The sequence below is a fragment of the Toxorhynchites rutilus genome, chromosome 1 (assembly GCF_029784135.1).
Source record: "Toxorhynchites rutilus septentrionalis strain SRP chromosome 1, ASM2978413v1, whole genome shotgun sequence".
Taxonomy (NCBI): domain Eukaryota; kingdom Metazoa; phylum Arthropoda; class Insecta; order Diptera; family Culicidae; genus Toxorhynchites; species Toxorhynchites rutilus.
The window spans coordinates 39,952,352-39,971,055 of record NC_073744.1 but is presented as its reverse complement, the minus strand read 5'-3'; the positions used below and the strand labels follow the sequence as shown (position 1 = coordinate 39,971,055).

Below are 18,704 nucleotides of genomic sequence, written 5' to 3'. Positions count from 1 at the left end.
GAAAAGTTCATCTTTGGTCCCCTAGCTCGGTCAGGGCTTAACGCCAAAAGAACTAGTGTATACTCGACAGGAAGAGGCAGGGTTGTTTGATGAAGTATCGTAAATGAAGCGCTGGGTGGTCTTACGGAAGATGGCCGGAACCTCAACCATGGCCGATAAAAAGATATAAGTCGACGTGTTGTTTTATCTTTTCGTGGCTTTGGTGGTTGACTGTCTGTCCATTTTAGCCATTCGTCCAAAAGTTTTCTGTCGGTTGCAGCTGGGAAATGTTGGGAAGGTTGGCGGTCTTCGCGACAATGTTTATCTCCAGCCGATCCATCCTCCAGTGATCTTTTGGCATAATGGGCTGATCCCAGGGTCGGCATAAAGACCACATCACCTTCGCCACTTCCGGCAAGCACTTCATACTATATATCTCCTCCTTCATCATATGATTCAAAACAAGAGCGGCTTGGACATTCCCTTCACGTCTGTCAGAGAAGAACCTTCTTCGAGAACTTGATGTGGATGATATATTCGACGTCATCGGTTACCTGGAGAACGTGAAGTACCCGGTCCAATGATGCTATTCGTTGAATTCTAGCATCAAGTACGTCTCATCTTTCATTATGAGCAAGGATAGAAGTTTTTCACCAGCACCTCATGCTACTCCTTCTGGGTGATTGCATGCTGCTCAGATACGGCCGGTCTCGTTTGGCGCTTCCACATTAAAATGTTCATTTTGGCCAGATTCTCCTTCACCGTTTGGTCGGTTGCTTCGATCTCCCGGCTTAAGGAGCGGCAGGGAGATGATGTTGTAAATACCAGATCGGCTATATGTGGTGGACACAAAGTACCTTAGGATGTCCAACTTTTTCGCTGTAGGGTGAAGCTTGCAGTATGAAAAAATCATCAAGTTGCTTGACGTGCTGGAGCTGCAAATCAACAGCCTTGAATCATTTAAGTTGTAGGCTTAATAAACGTAAGATTCAAGGAAAATTTGTTCCATAAAATTATATTTCATCACCATCCGAAATTAGTCCATTTTTTTTGAATGCATACGTTAACACTCAAATCGATGAAAAATGGATTGGAAATTTCGAGCATTCCATTCGGCAATTTGAAGAAAATTGTAGAATTTGAAACTTGCTTGCCAGGCGTAAATGCTCTGATTGAGCGTGTGGTTTTCAGGCGTAAACAAAATCTAAACCACCGAAAAATCACAACTGGGTGCCGATACTTAGAAAGAAATAATACAGATCAGTTTAGACTCGCTAAACTATGGTTTATGTTCACACAACGTATATATAGCATTTTGTTTTTTGTGTCCCGCGTTAGACCTCTGACCATCTGGTCACTTTAATGTACAGTCAATCTCAAAATTAAGTATACACCTCGTGCTGGTTTGTTATTTTTGAGTTCTTCGGGGTTAAAAAGTAATTAACTAAATGCGACTTATATTAATCGTAAAATCGATCCATTTTAATCTCATGTAGTGATAAGAAAAAAATAAAATGTTCACATTTCTCCTTCATATTTGAAATACAAACAAAAATCTCCAATTAACACGTGGCAAAATTGAGTGTACAGTTCAAGTTTTTCTTGAAAGGAAAATTGAAATCAGTTCAGAAATTTTAACAGATAACACAAATCAATTCCCCTAGTATGTGATATGGCCCCCTTTTGGCGTCCAGCACTTCCTGTAAGCGCTGAGGCGAGATTTCTCGTCACTGTAGACGGGAGTGCCTTCCAGATCTCCGTAATCGTCGTTTTGAGTTCCGCTTCGTTCCCTGGATTTTTATTCTTCAGATGGTTCTTGATTTCCCGCTATAGATACTCAATAATGTTCAAGTTCGGTGATTGCGGAGGTATTTTGAGTTGATATGATGTCCCATAGAACGGGCATGTCCTAACCATGAAGTCGGGTCATTATCACGATGGAGACCCAATTTCTGAACGGGAGACTCCAGGTTACGTTTCAAGAAGAACAATTAAGCCATTTTGTACATCGCCGAATCGATAAACTCCATAGTTCCCGTACTAGAAGCCGCCAATATACCATACATCAACTGACTACCACCGCCGTGTTTTACCTAGAGATGGGCAAACCGTTCACGAACGGTACGAAAGAACTAGTTCGCCGAAAAGAGTGAACGAGCGGTCGTTCTTTTTCAAAGAACGATAGTTCTCCCCACGAACTGACTGCGAGCGAACGGTTTGTGAACGAACTGATTCCGTAAGAACGGTTTGCGAGTGAACTGTTTGAGAGTGAACTGTTGGAGAGTGAACTGTTGGAGAGTGAACTGTTGAAGAGTGAACTGTTTGTGAACGAACTGTTTGCGAGTGAACTGTATGGGAAAGAACTGATTGAGAGTGAACTGTTTGGGAACGAACTGTTTGAGAACGAAGTGTTTGCGGGAAAATTGTTTGCGAACGAAAGAGTGCAGCTGAACTGATTTGCGCTGAGTGAAATGGATAAATATAACGAGAACGCTTGTAAGGATAATAAAACGATTTGTCATTTATGAACAAAATGCGTGTTACGCAGGGTTTATTTTGTTCATGTATTCTCAATTTTGGGATAAAAATTAAATTAGATTCTCGTGGTTTTAAAATCAAAACTTCATATACATATCATATACTTTCTAATTATAAGAAAAAATCTGGAAGAAGCTGGGGCGATTCATGGATTAAGTAAACATAAAATTGGTATGTTGAGAAAAAAGTTTTTTCGTTGCTTTTAATTCATTGTTTGGCCTATTGCGTGAACCTGTGTGTTGTCCAAAAATAGAATATGAAAAATTGCACATATTTTGTGCGCATCAAATTATTACATAAACTCTTGTCGACCGATAAACATATTTTCACATACAGTTTGCGACTTTTAATGAAGCAGCTTATCTTTCCCCACTAAATTTCAAAAATATAAATCCCATCCCAATCCAATGATATCAATATTGATGCTGCTGTCTATTGATGTTGGGTTCCACCCAACATTCTATGTTGTTCTTAATATCGCTGAACGAAAGAGTGAAAGAACGGTTCAAAAGAACTGATTCACTTAGATGAACGGTTAGTGAGTGAATCGTTCATCAAAGTGAACTGTTTTGCCCATCTCTATATTTACCGTGGTAACCAAATGCTGAATCTTGTTGGTGATCAAGTAATCCACGATCTACATAGCAACCATCGTTTGGTAGAAGTAATAAAATTTTCATTCCACTACTAATGTCCAAACCTATACGACGTAGTTTCACTTTGCTATAGGTTATGGGCCCAGAAAATTAACCGGAATTTGCGAAGTTAGAAGATTCCTGAAGTAGAAAGATTTCATCAAGTTTTAATCAAGAAGCGAACATGAATCCTGGTGCTGGAGGTAACGGATCGGGAGACACTGGAAGCGGTGTGGCGAATTCAAGAGTGGTTCGTGCGGCCGGTGGAAGCAGTGTGGCTCTGGCGATCGAGAAACTCAAAGGCCGGGAGAATTATGTGTCCTGGGCGTTTGCCATGAAGATGACGTTAATCCGAGAGGGCTCCTGGAGCGCAGTGATGCCAAAGGAAGGAGAAGTCGTGGATGAAGACATACAAATGAGAGCACTGTCGACGATTTGCCTTAGTCTTGAAAAGACGAACTACAGTCTTGTGATGGATGCGAAAAACGCTCAAGAAGCCTGGAACAAGCTGAAGACTGTTTTTCAAGATGATGGAATTTATCGTCGAATTGGTTTGCTGCAACAACTCACTGCGATACGACTTGAGAACTACGACAGCACGGAAGCGTATGTGGATGCGCTGGTGTCTACTAGCCATAAGCTGGCGGAAATCAATTTTCCAGTGGCTGACGAGTGGCTCGCTTCGCTACTGTTGATGGGATTGCCCAAGTACTACGCGCCGATGGTGATGGGCTTAGAAGCATCGGGACAGGCATTGAAGGCGGATGCCGTGAAGGCCAAAATCCTGCAGGACGTAAAAGCCAAGCATGGATCACGGGGTAGTAGTGACGAAGGAGCCCTTTACAGTGGAAGAGCACAACAGCAACGACACCGCGGAAGCGGCGGTTACAAAAAGCCAAAGGAAGGAGCGTGCTACAATTGCCAGAAGGTGGGTCATTACGCTGCGAATTGCCCGGAAAAATCGGATACATCCAAAGGCAGAAAAGGACGTGCAATGTGTGCTGTACTTGCAGTGGGAAACGTGGACCAAGACGAGTGGTATTTCGATTCTGGTGCCACTACCCACATGACCAGGTCCGGAGCAGATTTTCAAACGAAGCAGGAGGTATCGTATCAGGTCGGTACAGCAAACAAGAGCAGTATGACGGCCAAACTGAAAGGTGTCATTAATTTGGATTGTCTCGAAGGTTCGGTGGACGTGCAAGACGTGCTGGAAGTTCCAGATCTGGCAGCGAATTTGTTGTCGGTTAGTAAAATCTGCAGCAAAGGCTTCACGGTGCTGTTCACGGCGGATGATTGTAAGGTGCTTACCGAAGACGGAGAAGTGTTTGCGTCCGGCACAGCTGAAAGCGGCTTGTATCGACTGAATCAACAGGTGCAAAAGGCGTACGTGTCCGGTGAACTTGAGACATGGCACAGAAGATTTGGTCACCTGAATATACAGAGCCTCAAACGGTTGCAGAACATGACCAATGGTTTCTCGATCAAGAATGTGGAAACGCTGGATTGTGTCGCGTGCCTGCAAGGTAAGCATGCTCGTGATGTATTCCCTGATAGTGATTCGAGAGCCAAGGAGCCTTTGGAGTTGGTTCATACAGACCTTTGTGGACCATTTGAAGTACCATCGTTAGGAGGGAGCCGATATTTTGCAACATTCATCGATGACGTTACACGGAAGGTTTTCATATATACTCTGGAATCAAAGGATCAGGCGTTGGCAGCGTACGAAGAATTTAAAGCAATGGCGGAACGACAATCTGGGTGCAAGTTGAAGATTTTGCGCAGTGACAATGGTCGGGAGTATGTGAATAGTAGATTCAAGGCAAGTCTGAAGCGAGATGGAATACGACATCAGAAGTCCTGTCCATACACACCAGAGCAGAATGGTATTGCCGAGAGAATGAACCGGACGATTCTTGAGAAGGTGAGGTCTATGCTGAATGATGCACGGTTGCCGAAGAAGTTCTGGGCAGAAGCGGTAAACACGGCAGTATATCTGATAAATCGTAGCCCTACGCGGTCATTGGACGGAAAGACGCCGGAAGAGGCGTGGACAGGGAAGAAACCCTTCGTAGGTCACCTAAAGATTTTCGGAACCGTGGCCATGATGCATGTGCCGAAGCAGAAAAGAAAGAAGCTGGACCCCAAATCAATCAAATGCGTGTTTGTCGGTTATGCTGAGGACACGAAAGGCTACAGAGTGTTCAATCCGGAGAACGGTGACATCGTCATCAGTCGAGACGTCAAGTTCCTAAACGAAGGCCAAAGTGGTGTGATAACACTTGAACGATCTGAACCAGTTGAGTTTTTGGAGTTGGAATTCTCGGACGGAACGTTTGATGAAGCGTGTGGTACTTTGCCGGTTGCAGAATCTAATGATGAGGCGATTAGAAGCTCACAGGATCCTGAACAACCTGACGACAGTGATGCAATTGCGATCGTCGAAGCACACGGTAACGAATCCGGCAGTTCTGAAAGTGATTTTGAAGATGCAGATGAGGAAATCGCGCTCCCACCGCAACCAGATAGACCGGCTGAAACGAAGCTTGAGTTGAGACACAGCGGTCGGGAGCGCCAGCGACCAGGCAAGTATAATGATTACATTACGTATAGTGCGCATACTGGTCAAAATGTTTCCCTACAGTCAACGACAAGCAGTAAAAGATATACTGTGGCTCCGGATGCCGGACAGATGAGCGATCCAACCACGTACAACGAGGCAATGAGTAGACCAGACCGCGAGCTCTGGATTGCGGCTATGCGAGAAGAAATCGCAGCACTCGAGATCAACCAGACGTGGACGCTAGAAGATTTTCCGGAAGGTGGAAAAGCTATAAAAAATAAATGGATCTTCAAGACGAAACGAGGATCTGACGGGAAGATAGAGCGGTACAAAGCTCGCTTAGTCATCAAGGGGTGTTCACAGCGTCCAGGCATTGACTTTGACGAAGTTTATTCACCGGTGGTCCGTTACTCAACGATAAGATTCCTGATGGCGTTGGCAACAAAATTTGATCTGGAGGTGGATCAAATGGATGCGGTCACAGCTTTTCTACAGGGGAAGCTAAAAAACGAAGTAATCCATATGCAACAGCCAGAAGGATTTGTGAAGGACAATATGAAGGTGTGTCGACTGCAGAAGGCGCTGTACGGCTTGAAGCAATCCAGTCGTGTTTGGAATCAACAACTGGATGGGGCGATATGTGAATTCGGGCTGGAACAATCGAAAGTGGACCCCTGCCTGTATTACAAAGTTGATGGAGGCAGAATGTTGTTCGTTACTATCTATGTGGATGACTTTCTGATCTTCACAAATAACGCAAAGCTGAAGAAGCGATTGAAGAAGTTTCTATGCATCCGATTTCAGATGAAGGACCTGGGCCAAGCGAAATTTTGTCTGGGACTTAGGATCAACAGAAATCGAGAGTGTGGAGAGTTGACTCTAGACCAACAAAGCTATATTGAGGACGTGCTGGGCAGGTTCCATATGACGAGTTGTCATCCTGTCTCTACGCCGTTTGAAACCAGTGAGAGGCTGGACAAATCCATGTCACCACAGAATGCAGAGGAAGCAGAGCAGATGAAGAAAGTTCCCTACAAGGAAGCTGTTGGATGCTTGCAGTACATCGCACAAGCAACACGTCCGGATATTTGTTACGCTGTCAATGCTGTTAGCCAGTTCAGTAGCAATCCAGGACGAAAGCATTGGGAGGCAGTGAAGAGGATTTTGCGATACCTGAAGGGCACGGCAGGCAACCGACTTCGGTATAGCAAGCAAGGCAACGAGAAGATTCGAGGATACACGGATGCAGATTGGGGAGGAGATGTAGACACACGGCGATCGACAACGGGTTACGTGTTTTTGCTTCAAGGCGGTGCCATTTCGTGGAACGTAAAGAAGCAGCCGACGGTAGCCTTATCATCTTGTGAGGCAGAGTACATGGCGTTGTCCAAGACGATTCAAGAAGCGTTATGGTGGCGAAATTTATTGGGTCAAATCTTCGGCAAGATGTCCATCCCGATCTTGTGTGACAATCAATCTGCCATTTGCATTGCCAAGAATGGATCGTTCAACCCAAGGACAAAACATGTGGACATACGCTATCATTTTGTCCACGAAGCAATCGACAGTGGATTGGTTGTGATAAACTATGTTAACACCAAAAGTCAAGCTGCTGATGGATTTACCAAGCCACTTGTTCACGCTGGAATCATGAACCAGAAGCGGTTTCTAGGAATCGAGGATTAGGGAGGAGTGTTGGTGATCAAGTAATCCACGATCTACATAGCAACCATCGTTTGGTAGAAGTAATAAAATTTTCATTCCACTACTAATGTCCAAACCTATACGACGTAGTTTCACTTTGCTATAAATCTGAAGCACCGATCCTGGTTTCCTCAACGCCATCTGTCTTCCATCCGAATCAAAGAGATAGGTTTTCAGCTCATCCGTAGAAAACACCATGTTCCAGGACTCCTTAGGTCTGTTTACATATGCTTTAGCAAACTGTAGTCGTTTTTTCATATTCACCTTTGAGATGAAATACTTTTCACGGCCAACACAACCTCGCAGATTGTTCCTGTATGCTGCTCTCCGGACAGTGTCTGCGCAGACAGGTTTCCCAATGATGCCGGCTACTTCGCTAGTCAATTTAGGAATGTTTGTCTTAGGATTCTTTCGAATTGTTCGAACAATTACCCCATCATCATCAGAAGATAGGATCCATTTGCGTTCTCTACCCGGAGATTTTCCATGATTCCTTCGTATTTCCACTTGTTTACGATTTTCTTTACTGTAGAGTGGGTTCTTCCTACAGCAGCTGCTATTTCCCGCAATTTCCCAAATAAATGGAGAGTATCGCCGAGTAGCAGTTGTACACTCGATTTTACGATAGACTGTACGTTATTATTATCACTGGTTTCTTCCACCGTTTACTGGGTAAAGTGCGCTACACATACAGCGTCACCGTCACCGTCCCGTCATTCTCTTGGACTTATTTTGCCGACGTCAAAGTTGCCGGTGATTGTGTATGTGAATGCTAGCATACGATTTCCATGGGAGAATATTTGACATTTCATTCCTTTACGTTGACTTCACGGTGACGGGACGTTGTATGTGTAGCGCACTTAAAGCCTGGGGTGGCCTGTGCATTTCGAAACGAGTATTTCTTTTCGAGAAAATTCGAACTCAAATCGAAATGGTTTATGTATATTTTTCAAGTTCATATTTTCGGTGTACTAGATTTAGAGCAAAATTTGTCTCGTAGAGAAATGTAAAATTTTTGGGTTCGTAAACAAAGCTGGTCAAAGGCATGTCAAAATAGTCGATGCGAACAAAAATCACTCGATTCGAAATGCGCAATGTCAACCCGTGGCTTAGGGTTCTCGTGAACGTGAACTTGAACAGGTGATCGAATAGTACGATAATTTCACGGTGAACTACATTGCGAACAAACAACTCAAAAAATCGTGGTGAATAGAATATTTTTGGTCACGTTCACGTTTATATTAAAAGTTCGGCAGTAAACGTGAAGTAAATAAACATCGAGCTTTAATAAAGTAATTCGAATAAAGTATACAGTTGTTCACGAATCAACCCGCAGCAACGAAGTTTTTCAACCCGTGCAGAGATCCAATTGAATGACATTGCATCCATATCCAAATTTTCATTGAAAACTTGAGAATTGCTAAACATTACAGTTCACGGCGAAATAATTTTCAGAATGCCTTGGGACATTCGAACGTGAACATGAACGGGGAAACATTTTGACGTCTATATCCACCACTGTTTTCACGTTCACGTTCACCGAATTCGTAGTTCACCAACATCTTGATTCCACTGTGTCAGAATCGTAGTGAAATATGGAATTAATCCATTTTTATCAATGTGAATTGTGTTTAAATATGTTTCAACTAGAAAATGTTTCTTCCTATCGTTTCAAGATGTTTATCTCGCGTTATATATATATATGAACTGATGAATTATTAACAAAAAAAGTGTTTGTTCGCGTTTACATTCACGAGTACTCTAAACCAGCCTCAAATGCTGTCGAAACGTATTTTTATTCACTCAGTTTCAACCTAGTTTCGCACTAGGTTCAACCCGAAAGCTGTTGGGTTCGCGATGGATGTTTCACGGGTTCGCACTCGGGTTCACCAATACAACTATACTTTTGTATTATTGGAATCATAATCCAATTCGAATTCTGAGTCCGAAGAGTATATTCGCGTAGACGGGATTAAGCTTCGTATGCTTTTATTGGGAATCGAAAATAATTATGGATTTTCAGGTGGAATAAGCTTTTAAAATAAAAATCATGAATGAAAATTTACTTTCACGTATCTAATATGTATTTTATGGTTTGAAATAAAAGGTTATTTTCGAAATTTCAAAAACATTAAACATAAACTGTCTGATGATGATTTTATATTACAATGTTAATAATTTGTGGAACAAACAGGAAATGCATCGACAAATGGTTAAGTGAGTGTCAGGACTACATGTATTAGGAAACTAAACAACATGACGTAGAATTTTTCATTCAAACTTTTATAATTTTACACTGTACTTGGTCCTCCTGATATGATAGACAATACTTTACCTCCTAAGCACTAATATCGCCACCAGACGTCGACAGTGTACATTTGTCATCGCAAATATAAACAAATCGGACTATATAACGCACCAACAAATCACCTCATTCGTGAACCCGAAACGTTTGTTTTATTACAGAGTCAGTTTGGAACTAACCCATTCACAAACGAATTCGCTATTATCAAAATAACAAATCCCAATAAAGCTTGTTTTTCAATCCTTCACAATGAAGACAAATTCATGCGAATGTTTGCGAACTGTTTTCGCCAACCAATCAGAACGAAGCGCGGGATCACTTGCGAAAGAGCGAAAAAGATAGAACTTCCCAAGCTTTTGCTGCGAAAAATTACGAATTCACGGTACACTGACAATTGACTCTACCCACATCAGAAAGTTGGAACAGTCCATCAAGATGGGTGTAACAAGATATGAAAAATTTTGCTCAGCTTCACATCGATGGAACGATGTGAGCAATATTCAAGCTTGCGGCAGGATAGTAAATAATTTTCCAAATTTCTATTTATACTTTACTGAATTTTCTAACATTGAATTGTATGAAGTTCAAGATATACTTGAACTCACATTGTGAGTAATATGAATTTGATTCACCAATCTCGTACAACTTGTTTTCGTTGTAAAGACGATAGTTTGACAGATTCGCATGATTTCGTAATTCAATGTGAATGACTTTAGCGAAAACAATTCGCAAGGATGAATTTCTCAATTGAAAAATTCGCTCATTCTGAAGCAGGCTTAATTGTACGTTTTCGCAACAAGAAAGAAAGTACTCAAGAAAACAAACATGACATTTCTTTCAGTGCTTGTTCGACGATGACAGCAAAGCAGTGATGATTCCGAAAATTCTCAATTGCCGACCCGAAACTGTTGTTTTGCGTGTAGATTTGGCAGAAATTGAGTGTTTTCCTTCGAACGCGGTATGTTTTGAGTGAAAGAAAATTGTGTATTATCGTAAAGTTCGTACGTTGAACAAGTGAACGTTGTAATTCGGTGTAATTTGTATTTTGTTCTGCATTTGCATTCACTGTTAATTTATCTTGGAACTGGTGAGTCAGCTTGTAGCATAGATAAGAAGAGATTGTGGAAAACCACTCCCTTTCACTGTACCTTTCCCAACTGTTGAATCTTTCATTTTTCACTGCGGTTTTGTTAGAGAAATGTGGAAATCAACCGCAGGACGTGATATCGATGTCAACATTGCCCCGGACGCGGACGATGACTGGGAGACCGATCCGGATTTCGTGAACGATGTGAGCGAGCAGGAGCAGAGGTGGGGCTCCAAAACGGTTGAGGGTTCGGGCCGAAGCGCTGCCGCTATCGATATGCAGCAGCTGAGGGAGGAAACGGAACGGGCGGATGCGGCCAAAAAGCAAAAAGATGGCCCAAAATCTTCGCACGGATATGGAGGTAAATTCGGGGTGGAAAAGGATCGGATGGATAAATCGGCACTTGGGCATGATTACCTCGAGAAGCTGGAGAAGCATGCCTCCCAGAAAGATTATTCCACCGGGTTCGGGGGAAAGTACGGAGTTCAGACTGATCGAGTCGATAAGTGCGCTGCTTCCTGGGAGCATAAGGAAAAGGTTGAGAAGCACAGCTCGCAGAAAGACTATGCCACTGGGTTCGGAGGCAAGTTTGGGGTACAGAAGGATCGAGTGGATAAATCAGCTGTTGGGTGGGATCACATGGAAAAGGTGGATAAGCATGAGTCACAGAAGGACTACAGCAAAGGTTTTGGTGGCAAATTCGGAGTTGAAGCCGACAGACAGGATAAGTCTGCCGTGGGATGGGACCACATGGAGGCACCACAAAAGCACGAGAGTCAACTGGATCATAAAGTGGTAAGTCTTACCATCTATAAGCTTAAACCTCTGGGAACATTAACAATGAAGGCTGGAATTATTTAGGCAACACGAGTTTTCACTATATAGAAAGCAATATTAAAACTAGTTCTTGTACGATGAAAAGCACTTGAGTGTCGCGAAGAATTGTGAATACACGGATTGAAAGTGGAATCAATTTAAAAAATACTTTAACTTAAAGGGATTCGGTGGAAAGTTTGGTGTTCAATCTGACCGCAAGGATAAATCTGCCCTTGGTTGGGATCACGTCGAAAAACCCGAGATGCACGAGAGCCAAGTTGATCACAAGATTGTGAGTAAAATCAGCGCGACATGACAATACAGATGTATACTGTTGGGTATATAGTTTTCGGTGGTGGTCTCCCTTCCTTAAAAAAATAGCTTATATCACAGCAATTTGAGGTTTATAAGCATTCCATTATCATCTGATTTATTTTTAGGGTTTCGGTGGGAAGTTTGGCGTTCAGAGCGATCGGATGGACAAGTCCGCCGTTGGATTTCAGGAGCAGGATAAAATTGGTACCAATTATACTAAGGTTAAGCCAGACATTGGTGCCGCCAAACCATCGAATATACGTGCGAGGTTTGAAAATTTTGCGGCCGCTGCGGAGGAGGAAACCAAAAAGAAAGCAGAAGAACAGAAACGGCTGCGGGAAGAAAAGGATAAGAAGGACAGAGAGGAAGCATCGAAAAGATTGGTAAGCGTCGAATTTGAATCACAACGATTTGTTGTGTACTCTATTCATATTATCAGAATTATTATTTCAATATTCTTAGAATACCAACGAAACGACGGAACCTAAGAAGCCGGAACGAAAGGGACCCATTAATACAGGTCGTGAGCATGGCGTTGGAAGCACAATAAATAATTTCAACAAGCAACCTGATTCTCCCCAGGAGGTTACCAGAGTATGATAATTTTTATTTTCTTCGCAATAGATACTAAAAACATACCTCCTACAGAAGGAACCCATCGCTTTGCCGAAGGAGGAAGCACGCACTGTCGTTCAACCAGACGTTATACCAACAATTGTAATTCCTGCCCAGAGAATGGAACACCCTCAAACACCGGAGGAAGATAATAAAGCTTTCATCCCTGCAGTCAAAAGTCAGCCAGTACCAGAATCGGAACCTGAACCTGAATTTAAACCCGAACCTGAGCAAGCACCTGTTATTCAATCCGTGCAAGAGCAAGAGCTAAAAGCGCTGCCGCAAACACTTTCTTCAGAACCGGAAGAGCCGGAGGAATTTATTTTGTCTGCCGATAATCCAGGAATTGAAGCTATTGCACTGTATGATTATCAGGCTGCTGCAGATGATGAGATTTCTTTCGATCCCGACGATCGAATTACGCACATTGAAATGGTAATAATATTCTTTTTAATTTTATTGAAGTTTTGTGAAATTATGAAATTGACATCATTTTTAGATCGACGAAGGCTGGTGGAGGGGATTGTGTAACAGTCATTACGGACTGTTCCCTGCGAATTATGTGCAAATAATTCAATAGGACCAGTATATGTGTCAAACGCTCAAAACATTTTTCGTTTACATTTGAAGACATTTTTATCGAACCGGACTAACATTAATATATATTTTTGTTTTATTATAACTACAAATGTGCCTCCAAATGGCTTTTTGTTCAAGAGTTGGAGTCAATTACTACCATTATGCTTGCAACATTTATTGTTATGCATTGACATTCCTTTGGTATCCTTACATTTTTTATGTCAGTATTTATTTTTTGCAAGAAATTGTAACCAAAAGCAGGCAAACCAAATCTCGTTCCATTGCAGTGAAAATATATAAAAATTTGTATCTATAAGCACAAAAAACTGTTAACTTCTAGTTAAAATAATAATTGAAATTATTGCAAAAGCAACTTCGAATAATCTAAAGACATTAACGCAACAACGGACTCCATTAGCCGACATTATTACCCTATTTACATTCGAACAGAACATTTCATGTAATTTCAGTTTACCCAATTCGCTTCCAGAATTAAATTGAACACATGTAACACAAAATAAAAGGTTATACTTTGAAGATAATTGATTTTCATAAATGCTGAAGCATACCGAATATACCGTTTTATTGATAGGAATGTTTGCAATGAGGCAACGTTAACCCCTTGTCATATTCTTTAATTTCAAACAGAATGGACCAAACAAGAACACGTGTCGTTCTCCAATATTATGCTGTTGTGCCGGTGAATGAGATAAGTTTTCAGCCTTGCCTAGCTTTCTCACGAACACCATACGCCTGGAGCTATGATTGCATACACCATGAATGATGTTCGATGTTGTACGTTCTGGCACTGTCTAATCGCCACGAGTTCCGTTAGACGTTGTACGCGAAATGGTTAAATTGCCTTACTGCTATTGTCTCAAGCATCGTTCAAATATTTACTGATGAAGTTCTTTCGAATCAAGTACAATTTACTAAAATTTATTTAATTTATTCGTACTCCAGAACAGATAATCTTAGGTCACAATCTGGAAATCTAAAACTAATTCCAAACCTACCTGTAAACACTAAACGCCCTCTTAATTCTTCTTTTTGTTCTGCTTGTTGGCACTACTAGACTTCGACTTTTCCTTATCTTTGGAGTTACTGGCAGGAGTCCCGCCGGTGAAAAATGATGTGATCATTTCGCTTATTTCCGGCATATCATTGGTCATCTGAAAAAAACATGAATAATTAATATGAATAATCACAATTCACCAAATCAAATCCAACCTTCGAAAGATTCAGATTCTCCATCTCCTTCTTTGTCTCTGGGTCGCTCATCATCTTGGGCAGGACAAGCATTATGAACAGGGGCAAAATCATCATCAGTACCATTGGGTTGAACAGGAAATCGGTGATCTTCCACTGTTCACGCTGTTGGAAATACCGGAAGCGGGTCAGCGCTTTCAGTTTCAGCGGGTAGGGCACCTGGATCACCTGGGAGGGTTGTACGTAGTTCAACTTGCGGGCCCGGAACTTACCCTTCGGATTGATTTCCACCCGGACCGATTCATAGTAGTAGTCGGGGTTGATAATTTCGACCACATAGCTTCCGGAGGGTACCGCGCTGATGATGAATGTACCGTCCTCTTTGAGGAATCCCTTGTACTCGCCCCCATTAATGGAAATTTGGGTGTCAATTTGCCAGGTTAAATCGGAACCACCGAACAGCTCCGGGGGGTATACCTTGCCCTCTATCGTGTAACGACCAGATTCGTCGAATTCATCCACAGCAGTATCCGCACATGTGGCACCAAGCAAGGAAAGAGCCACTAGAAGTGGAAAAAGCGATAATTTTCGCTGCATTTCGCTTTTTCTCTACAATTTTCACAATGGGCACAATAATACAGCCGAACTGATTAGATGAGTAAGAGCTGACAGATGAAAAGTTCTGAGCTTGAGACTAATGGTATATATCGAGGTGGAGTAATAAGTTAAATATATTTGTATTCGGAACATAGAAGGTACGGTGTCGCCGTCTACCGGATTTTATAGTTGTATGATGGAAATGTTAACAATTCGTGTGCTTTTCAACTGCACTTTGAATGCCGTTTTTGACGTAGGACTACGTCTTTCATTTCTATACCGGGGTGTAAAATCAAAGTTTCGAAAACGAAAGCGTTACGCCGGAGACCGAGATTTTGAACATTAATAGCTCCTAAACAACTGAACGAAATGGTATGATAAACACTTCATTCGAAAGATAAAATGTCTACGCGTTATATACTTGTTACTTTTTGATCCAAAAACTTGTTTCAATAGTCTTAAAATTGCTTTCAAAACAGGCTATTGGAATCATCAATCGGTATATAAGCGAGCGGCGCTCGGAAATCCACTCAGTTCTAATTGAACAGCGATTGGAGCATGTTGTCGCTGTTGTGGTGAAGCTCTCCGTTTATCATCAAAGCGTGGATGAACGGTGTCACCAAGAGCCTGTTTGTGCACCTTAGGCCAGAAGGGAATCCATCAGGAGGAGAGTGATGTCACAAACGGTTCCCCGGGAAGAGATCAGAGCAGCCGCCACACACACACATACACGCGCGGAAGTCTTCGTTTGGATGGCATTCAGCATCGAGAAAATTCCGGAAAGATTCAATCGTTACTGAAAAATAATCTGCCAGTTCCCCTGGGAATTGAAAAATACATTCATGGGAATGAGTTTATTTTAATGTTTTCTAACAATATAACACAGCGACCAAATATTTTTCAATCAAGTGCTATTAACAGGTGGTTATCGAGTTAGGATTAACCACTGGTGGGCTTCGAGTATCGAGGAAATTCTGGAAAGAACTAATCATTGCTGAAAAATACTCTGCCAGTTCCCCTGGGAATTGAAAAATACATTGATGCGAAAGAGTTTATTCTAATGTTTTCTATCCACATAACACTGCAACCAAATACATTTGGTTTTGTGATTTTTCAATCAAGTGCAATCAGCATGAAAGCTTCTGAAGATTATTCTTCCCCATCAGTAGGATATGTTCGTTTCCAATATTGGATACGCGCGCAACGGAAAATGTTTCGCATCGCGAAAAACATAATTCTCAATCGATTATTATCCTCTAGATTCGCCTCTAGTTTGCCTTCCAAATTGCCACACCTTTTTTATATTCAATCACGGACAAAAAGCATACTTAAGCGATATTCTGGTGGTGAAACGCATTCATTTTTCGTGAAGACATCGACAAGACAACATCGTTGCTGAACGAGTTGAACGAGCTGGACGAGGTGGATGGTGAGGGATCAAGGGATTCATTACCTGGCCTGACCTAACCTGAAACGCATTCAGTTTGTTTGGGACTGAGACGGAGCGCAGAAAAACCGATCCATCAGAAAGAGAAGAGAAGACGACCGAGAAAATACCAGCATCGAAAATTGGTTCCGCTTGAGACATCGGAGCAACCGCCACAAACACACACACACACATATATACACGCGCAACTCGCTGGTTATCGAGAAGAATCCGGAAAGAAGTGATCGTTGCTGCAAAATAATCTGCCAGTTCCTCTTGGAATTGAAAATTACATTCAAGCGAAAGAGTTTATTTTAACGTTTTCTATTCATATAATATTGCGACCAAATACAATTGGTTTTGTGATTTTTCAATCAAGTGCAATTAGCAGGAAAGCTTCTGAAAATTATTCCTCCCTATCAGTAGGATATTTTCGTATCCAATATTGGATGCATAAAACGTTGTACCTCCAACGTAACGCTCTCATTTTCGAAGTCCCCTAAATATTCATTTATTCATTCATTCAGAGTTGATTTAGATTCAACTTCAAACAAATGATCACTAAATCAACGATAGTCCTACGTTACCATTGCGGTTATACCATCGATATAACCCACTTCCTGTTTTTCTTAAATTCTTTTGCAGTTTATGAAACATACAAATATGTCGAATTCAATAAAGCGGTTTCCACCTCATAAAACAATGTTGCAATGTTAGTGATACTGAAAAATATGAACATAACTGTCGCTCGACTTGCATCGTTAATGATTATTGGCCAGAAATATCGTAACCTTTCATCGTAAACGTGTGAAACCTGGTACGTCGAATGGCTTCAACGGCTTAGGAAAGAGATTGAGCCGTTGATAACCAACCGTGTCTGAAATCTTCATATCAGCGCGATGCATTTCCTTCCAACAAATAAATAAAATTCCCTTAACGATCAAATGATTTCTTCCGGCAGCAAAATTGGAAATATCTGCCACGTCCACAATACATTGAAGTTTGCATCTCCTCCCAATGATAGATCCAGAAAAAGCAAAAAAAAAAATTACTAGACACTATTTTCGCTCACGATTTTTTAACCACTTTTAGAAAGTTCGTTAGGGTGGGTTTAGACCTGAGACGAGACATGACAATAGGGGGCCGATTCCGGACCACTTTTTCTGTCAAACTCGGACCACTTGCAACTCGACTCCTGATTGGTTGATGAGGAAAACAGTTGACAAAGATAAATATACTAAAATGGGATTTCCAACATTTTCACAGTGTTGCCAAATATATTCAAAATTGACTAATAGTTGCATTCATATTTCAATTTAGCGAAAATTTCTATTATGGATTCTTTGTATATTTTCGTTTCTGTTACGTCCTGTGTTCAGTTCCCGAAGAGAGGGAAACATTGTACAGTACTGTTAGTTTTTGAACGATGTCGGAGTTTAATTATAAGGCCTTATTTCCGTATACACTTTACGGTGAAAACGAAATAAAGTGTATCCGCGATGACAACTATACAATGTTGACACCTGGAAACAAAATTAGTTTTTAACAAGGCTTACTACTCTCACCACATCAGATTAGCCGGCCCGAAGGCAGTTTTAAATTTGTCAAAATCTGAATGAAAATTTTTACTTGGCGTTGTTTATTTACTTGAAGCACGTCTTTCTTACCATAACTTAACCCATTTTCTAAACACTTTCCGATATTCTCATTAAAATTTATTATAATATAAAATTATCTTCAGATACCATTTTTGTAAGAGATTATTTTACCATATGAAGAAAACAAAGTTTTCCATTCACATTGAACATTAATTCGATACGGAGAAGTTAATTTTCATTGGATTCATGTATTTCAACATATCATACTCCTGTTATGAAATCTACGTTTTCTATTTCTTTTTGCTTTCTCTGCATTTAAATTTGTTTTGGATACCAAAATAACAGGAAAATACTAACTGTTTAAAATATGACACCCGATTTTATAATTAATATGAAAAATTGTACAGCTCAAATAATACATGATACGAAGAACACATGTTTCTCTTATGGGAAAATAATCTTCCGAAATTTTATAACATTTGGTAACCTTCACATCTCGCGTGGCTCGGCTCCCTGTTATCTAGCACTTGTTTGACGAAAATGCAGAAAGAAGAGTAAGAAGCCAGTTGTCACGTCTTGTCTTAGGTTTAGACCAGTGATATATTCATGTGAAGAAATATGATGAGATTTATAGAAATCGCATCAACCGTTTACACTAGCGTGAACTTCTATAATGGATATATTCATATTTTCGGTGAATTTATTCACCTAAAGTAGAACTGCATCCATCTTTAGTGA

The 18,704-nt window shown here is 41.2% G+C and overlaps 2 protein-coding genes across 3 annotated transcripts; one reads left to right on the top strand and one right to left on the bottom strand.

Annotated features, from left to right (window-relative positions):
• Nucleotides 1–10,534: 10,534 nt before the first annotated feature.
• On the top strand, nucleotides 10,535–13,193 carry LOC129763637 (src substrate cortactin). 2 transcript variants are annotated; one of them, XM_055762878.1, is made up of 7 exons: nucleotides 10,535–10,811; nucleotides 10,919–11,606; nucleotides 11,809–11,919; nucleotides 12,068–12,325; nucleotides 12,405–12,536; nucleotides 12,591–12,992; nucleotides 13,057–13,193. In XM_055762878.1, the coding sequence occupies exons 2-7, from the start codon at nucleotides 10,923–10,925 to the stop codon at nucleotides 13,135–13,137; spliced, it is 1,668 nt and encodes a 555-aa protein (XP_055618853.1). In that variant the 5' UTR covers nucleotides 10,535–10,811; nucleotides 10,919–10,922; the 3' UTR covers nucleotides 13,138–13,193. The 2 variants fall into 2 exon arrangements, with proteins under 2 accessions (XP_055618853.1, XP_055618854.1); XM_055762879.1 differs by lacking the exon at nucleotides 11,809–11,919 and having other exon boundaries at nucleotides 10,570–10,811.
• An 871-nt stretch (nucleotides 13,194–14,064) lies between these two features.
• LOC129763642 (ER membrane protein complex subunit 7 homolog) lies at nucleotides 14,065–15,037 on the bottom strand. The gene is made up of 2 exons (XM_055762888.1): nucleotides 14,367–15,037; nucleotides 14,065–14,308 (listed from the first exon to the last, which is right to left on the bottom strand). The coding sequence occupies exons 1-2, from the start codon at nucleotides 14,940–14,942 to the stop codon at nucleotides 14,174–14,176; spliced, it is 711 nt and encodes a 236-aa protein (XP_055618863.1). The 5' UTR covers nucleotides 14,943–15,037; the 3' UTR covers nucleotides 14,065–14,173.
• Nucleotides 15,038–18,704: the final 3,667 nt, after the last annotated feature.

What these genes read in the sequence shown, in the direction of transcription:
- LOC129763642 (XM_055762888.1), bottom strand. Translation starts at nt 14,942, where the DNA reads ATGCAGCGAAAATTATCGCTTTTTCCACTTCTAGTGGCTCTTTCCTTG. An exon ending in AGAATCTGAATCTTTCGAAG is followed by an intron (nt 14,309 to 14,366) that starts GTTGGATTTGAT and finishes TGTTTTTTTCAG; the next exon opens with ATGACCAATGATATGCCGGA.
- LOC129763637 (XM_055762878.1), top strand. Translation starts at nt 10,923, where the DNA reads ATGTGGAAATCAACCGCAGGACGTGATATCGATGTCAACATTGCCCCG. An exon ending in CTCCCCAGGAGGTTACCAGA is followed by an intron (nt 12,537 to 12,590) that starts GTATGATAATTT and finishes TACCTCCTACAG; the next exon opens with AAGGAACCCATCGCTTTGCC. An exon ending in GAATTACGCACATTGAAATG is followed by an intron (nt 12,993 to 13,056) that starts GTAATAATATTC and finishes CATCATTTTTAG; the next exon opens with ATCGACGAAGGCTGGTGGAG.